The following is a 5785-nucleotide window of genomic DNA, read 5'->3' as shown; positions in this document are numbered from 1 at the left end:
ACCTCTATAACAGCGACCACTAAGCAATAACTTTTCATGTTTCGAAAAGCTCGCACCGGAATTAGAAATATAGATCTAAATACCCAGAATTGTTTTCACATACGACCATAGACTGAGGAGAATTGGGTTATCTCCATGCTCTCGAGCCACTCTAGCATCAGAGGTGCAGTATAGATCATACTAAGAGATGAGATCGTGGTTATTAAACAAAATTCAAGTTCAAATGTAGTTCTCGGATCTCATTTTCTAAGCTCCAGCCTTTCGCCGTCGGGGCAAGTCAAAATCCTCGAAACGAGTTCCAAGATTCGAGCCGTGGAAGCAAGAGCAGCATAATTTCCACATGATATTGCTTTTAATATCGGGTTTAACTTATACTTTAACGTATCAACCACTATTTTCTCCGAATCTCTTCCTTCTCGCCTCTTCCTTCTCGCCTCTTCCTTCCCTCAACTTCTCCACTCTCCAAATCCTTCGACCACAAAAATCTTTTGCGTAAGAACTAAGCGCAGTCTTTCGCCACAATTTTGAGACGAGCTTATTAAACGCAACGCTTCAAGGAGACATTTCTATTAAGGAGTGCCGGCGAGTCGCCGTGGATTAGAAGATACTAAGCTAAGGAGGAAAGGAGTGAAGCTCTAAGGGCACCTGCTAAGATAAAATACATCTTCCTGGAAACAATTAATGCTCCCGTGCTCCCTAGCGCAGTAGCTTGACCTCCTCAAGGGCCACTGAGAGTCATGTGAAGTCATGTGACGCACGAACTGTCACACCTACCGGACATGCCAGCTCCTTCGTTTATACCATTATAGGAATCAAAAGAAAACTTTGATGTTCTTATTGCAAAGCTATACGATGCATAGCATGAGTAGTACCCGCAGAGAGTTTCAGTTATTTCTCTACATTAAAGTGACAGCACCAGGGTATTGTTCTTGTTACTTGAAAAGCTCTCCGTAGCGAGAGAGGTGACTTTAACTCTATTTGATGCGATATCATTCTCGAGGTTCGAATTCACGAGCACGCCGTCATCTACGCGTGCCACGAGAAGGTCGCGTTCGCGGTCTTTGATGTCTTTCGCGGGCCGGGGCCGGGGACCGGGGTGGTGGTTTTTCACTTGTTTGAATATCATCCTTAGTCTGCTGAAGAGAGACTCTGAGAGATAATGCCATTGGATTGCCTTCCAACTACGCCGAGGGTGCCGTGATTCGGTATGTTCCCCAGATACTTCCGATGTATAATCGGAATAGTCGACGGTCGAGATATCAGAACGTGGGTTAACTTCGTGAATATTGACAGATGAGGGATTCGAGGGAGTGGAGGGAAAAGATAACGCTGGCGAGAAATCTTCATGAACATAGGCTTCTATAGGCTCCATCGATACCCGTCTCTCACTTTGTAGATCTGGTGCTAACACGTTCCTTGGCATAGAGGATAAGGGAAAGATTGAAGTACCTTCTCCTTTAGGGTTTGAATCTGTGGCATTGTTGGATTGTTGGCTGGGTGAGTAAAGGCAATTGGCGTAGGCCAAAGCTTCAGTCTCCCCCTTCGCACTCAGGTAGTGTCTTAGCCCTTGCTGAGCAGCGAAGAATGCAAATGTAGGTTGAATCCTTGATATCGTTTGAGCGGCAGTAGAGTCGGGGCTCTCTAGTATTTTACTTTTAACGTAGCTAGCATCTCTGGACCCCTCCGTGTAGTTTTTCTTGTTGTCAGCTCGAGGAGGTCTGCGCTTAGCCACGGACCAGTGCATAAGCTTCTCCTCGGCCGCCTTGAAGGTAACGAGCCCCCAAAGCCACCTCGCAACATTGTCAAGTTCGTCCACCAACTCTACCTGGGCGCCCTGTGAGTTTTCTTCAGCGCGTCGCGCGTGATTCATAAATAGCCGGATCAATGGCTTGGCATGATCAAACCACGCTTCTCTTTTCAGTGCATTCAGTTCCGAGATGTGCTTCAGTTCTATGAGAAATCCACTCATCAACTGAACATCAGGGTCAAATCCTTTCCCACAGAGACACTTTGAGATGTGTCGTTGTGCATTTGGTGTCTCCAGAAAGTCTTTGACACTCTTGTGCAGAAATTGCACCGTTTGCTTCGTTGGGCTTGTCTCTGCTGTGTTTGATACCTCCAAAAGCCCAAGACACCTGCTTTTAGTTCGGCCTCTCATACTGATACACATATCTTTTTGTTTCTTCTGGGAAAACTTAAGTGGTTCTGATAGGATAGCGAATTTGAGGTCTGGGGTTTCCGCGAAGCAGAGTTGACGGAGCGTCAACCGATGATGGGCAGCTTTCACTAGCAGAAGCAATCTGAACCCTTCTTCCAAGTACCAAGATGGCTTCACCCGACCCAACATATGCCAGTAGAGGTCCTCTAGATCGTCTGGAAGTTCTTGAAGTCGTCGTTCAAGGTCTTCACCACGGTCAAAATTCCCAATCCCTTCCATTAAGGACTGTACGACTAACTTAACCCATAGAAACACACCAGCGGCTTTATTGAGGATCTCGTCAATAAGTCGTGGCTGTAGCTCTGGTTCTTCATACTTTAATTCTTTCATTCTTTCGTTATCGCCCAACCGACTTTTGACGTAGATTTTGATATCATCGAAAGTAAGATTCTGCAAGCTCAGTCCAGGAAAGCTACCGAAACCCCTCTCAAACACAAGCAATGGTCGACTGGAAACACATACTTTAACGTGCTTCGATTGTCCAACCTCAACGAATAGTCTAGCAATTTCCGAGTGGTCGCCGTGGTATTCGTCTAAGCCGTCCACGAATATGCAGATCTTAAGGGGACATATGTCTTGATGTATTAGCCTAGCGAACGCACGCTTGAGTCTTGATAGAGTCCAATGGCCAGCCAGGTCTGTTGTTGTTAACCCCAAAGATTCTGACAACACCACCGGGATCAGTTCTCTGTGGTTCTTCAAGTACTGGTAGAGAAGTGATCGAAGAAGGCCGACCTGAGTCTTCTGGAGCTCACCTCCACTATACCAGAAAAAGAAGCCCGCTATAGCAAGTGGTAAATTCCCAGCCCAGTGATTCAACGCTTGTCTGGTTAAATCGTGGTTGAAAAGATGCTTCATGAGTGTTGACTTTCCTGAACCAGCTTTACCGTTGATCCAGTAGAGGCCATCGCCAGTTTCCAGCCATTTTAGGTAATTGTCCCAACGTCGATCCTTACTGCGTGGACGTTTGAAGATCCAATCGAAAGTTTGAAGTTCAGCATCTGCAATCTCATCTTCACGATCCGTCATAATTGGGAATGTGAGACTATTCCAGACCTCAGACTCGATTTCAGCAAGCTTAGTAGCAAATCCATGGGCAGTGTCTTGTATGATTGATTCCTCTATCGTCTTACTTGATCCATTGCCAGCTGACAGCAAGGTCAATTTGTCCTCACCGCGAGTCCCTCGCACTTTCAACGGGATTAAAGGAACCGAACTATCACGACCATTTTTATCGCTGTCTTCCTTCACTTCAGGAATCGGCCAACGGGGTAGAATTTCCCATTGGCGTCGAATTTCATCCGACAACGTCTGTGTCATCGAGTTCTGAAATTCGGTGAATTGATCCACTTGTCGATCGGCCATTAAGGTGAAGTCCTGTCTATAAATTGCTGATTAGCATTAGGCTTCCCAAGACAAGGAGGGCAATACTACCTCAGTGATAGTAGAATATGCCATGCAAGCTGAGATTGATATTTACTGAGCCTTTGCTGCAATCCCACGAGCTCTGAATCCTGCCACATGCATTGCACTGCCTTCGCCGTGCTCTGCCATCGTCCTGGTTTTCTTTGGAGTTTGAGCTTCTCGAAACGAACAAGAAGTTCTGCGGCCAAGTTCCTGCAATCGTTTATAATGTCCTGAAGCCCATTCTGCGCGGTCGCTTGCGGCAGTTTCTCGCCCAGCCTCGTGTCGTACTGCAATAAGTTTTCGGACACCGTATCAATGCTTTCGATGAAATCTTTGAGGAGCGTTTCCGACTCTTTGTTCGAAACAGTGACCCCGGTCCCCGCGGTATATATCTCCAGAGATGTGGAAATCAGCTTCTGACCGAAATCTAGAAACTGGACGACATTGCCAGCTACTCCGAGAGCAGCGATTGCCTCCATGGTTGGATTGAACTCGGTTAGACAATTATTCTCTGTTATGATCGAAGTGCTGACACGCTTTGAGGTCTGTAAGCCGTTGAGCCTGTACAAAAGTCTGGCAAAATATGGGAAGGCTACCGAACTTAAGTTTTCCTGCCAAATACGGTGAAGCATCGTCATACGGCTGATCGCTGCGCAACCCCACTGGGAGGCTTTGCATGGTGGCTTGATTCCCTGTGCTGCGCCCCTTGAAATTCAGAAAGGTGGAGGCGCATTCTAGTCCCAGAACAAGACCACTAAACTCTGAACACGTCAACGGTGATCACATGAAAATTTACTACGAGTTTGTGCACGTACGTCCCAACTCAATTACAACTCGGTGATCTGTTCGGCTGCGGCCAGCTTTTCACCTCGCGTATGCCTTCCTTCAGGCCTAATTTTAATTTAACTATTATCCCTTCGTCCGGCGAGACATTACTAACGTATTAGCCATATCTGTGGCACCCAATAAAACTCCAGAAGCCATAATTTTATGCCCCGCCAGCCAAACGAGACCCCCCTGCCCACGCTAGTAATGTCTCGCCGGACTAGGGATGTAAAATTCACGTAATTTGAGCCTTCGTTATATAATAATCTAATATAACAGTCAAAAAGGTGTTATTACGTTAGTATTATAGCACGTGACGCACTAGCCATACTAAGCTTAGCTTATATAGCGATTTCTCGCAAAGCTTTAAAATTCTCTAGAAATATTATTAATACTATTATTAATTATATATTTAAAATAATTTGAATTACTTATTTCTTCTTTTAAAATACCTGCTAGTATTACTTAACCGAATCTTAATAATAATTTTATTATTGCCTAAATTAGAAGAATTCTCAAAATTAATAATTTTAATAAAGTAATCTATATTTACTATAAAGAAAATAAAGCTCGAAATACTATTTAGTATTATAAAAGGCATTTATATAATTATATTTTATTTATAAAATAAAAAGCAAAGAAAGAAAAGAAAGAAATAGTACTTAAAAGAAAGCATTTAGTTAAGTTTATTAATAATTTCTTTAAGCTCTTTAATTTAATTAATATAAAGCTTTTTATAATAGCTATTTATATTTTTATAACTAACTTCTTTATATTTGAAATATTAGAATAAAAAGCCTTTTTTAAAAAGATTTATTTAAGCCTTTTATATATTAATAATTCTTTAATAATTTATTTTATTTTATATATATAAATATTAAAAAGCAAGTTCTTAATATTATTATTAAGGTTAATTATATTTAAATTATTACTAATAACTTTATAAATATATTAAAAATATATATTAAAAATACTTCTTTTTTAATAAATAAAAAATTATATTATTAGAAAATAAGAAGTTATTATTAGTATAGCTATTTCTTTGGAAGTTACATATATAGTTACGGGATACGGGATACGGGATATAGGTAATAGGATATAGGCAATAAGATATGGGATACGGGACATGGTTATATAACCTTGCATCCTATTAGTAACTCGACTAGTAGACTAGACCCCTTTAGGCTTAGCAGATTTAGAGATCGTATTACGAAACCGGGCTCTGGGCTTAGAAAGCAAAGTAGAGTGGCTCTTAATCCAAGGATTCTAAACTAAGGAGGGAAGCTCGTAAGTGCGGGAGCTTGGTGTTCTAAATACTAGCCCCAGCCGCATGCG

The 5785-nt window shown here is 42.4% G+C and overlaps 1 protein-coding gene across 1 annotated transcript; it reads right to left on the bottom strand.

Moving 5' to 3' along the window:
• Positions 1–901: 901 nt before the first annotated feature.
• Positions 902–4104, bottom strand: K444DRAFT_626482 (uncharacterized protein; the record flags this gene model as incomplete). The annotated part of the gene is made up of 2 exons (XM_024882654.1): positions 902–3599; positions 3653–4104. The coding sequence occupies 2 exons, from the start codon at positions 4102–4104 to the stop codon at positions 902–904; spliced, it is 3150 nt and encodes a 1049-aa protein (XP_024740694.1).
• Between the last annotated feature and the right edge of the window lie 1681 nt (positions 4105–5785).

This window comes from Hyaloscypha bicolor, assembly GCF_002865645.1.
Source record: "Hyaloscypha bicolor E unplaced genomic scaffold K444scaffold_49, whole genome shotgun sequence".
Classification (NCBI taxonomy): domain Eukaryota; kingdom Fungi; phylum Ascomycota; class Leotiomycetes; order Helotiales; family Hyaloscyphaceae; genus Hyaloscypha; species Hyaloscypha bicolor.
This window is presented reverse-complemented; position numbering and strand designations above follow the sequence as displayed.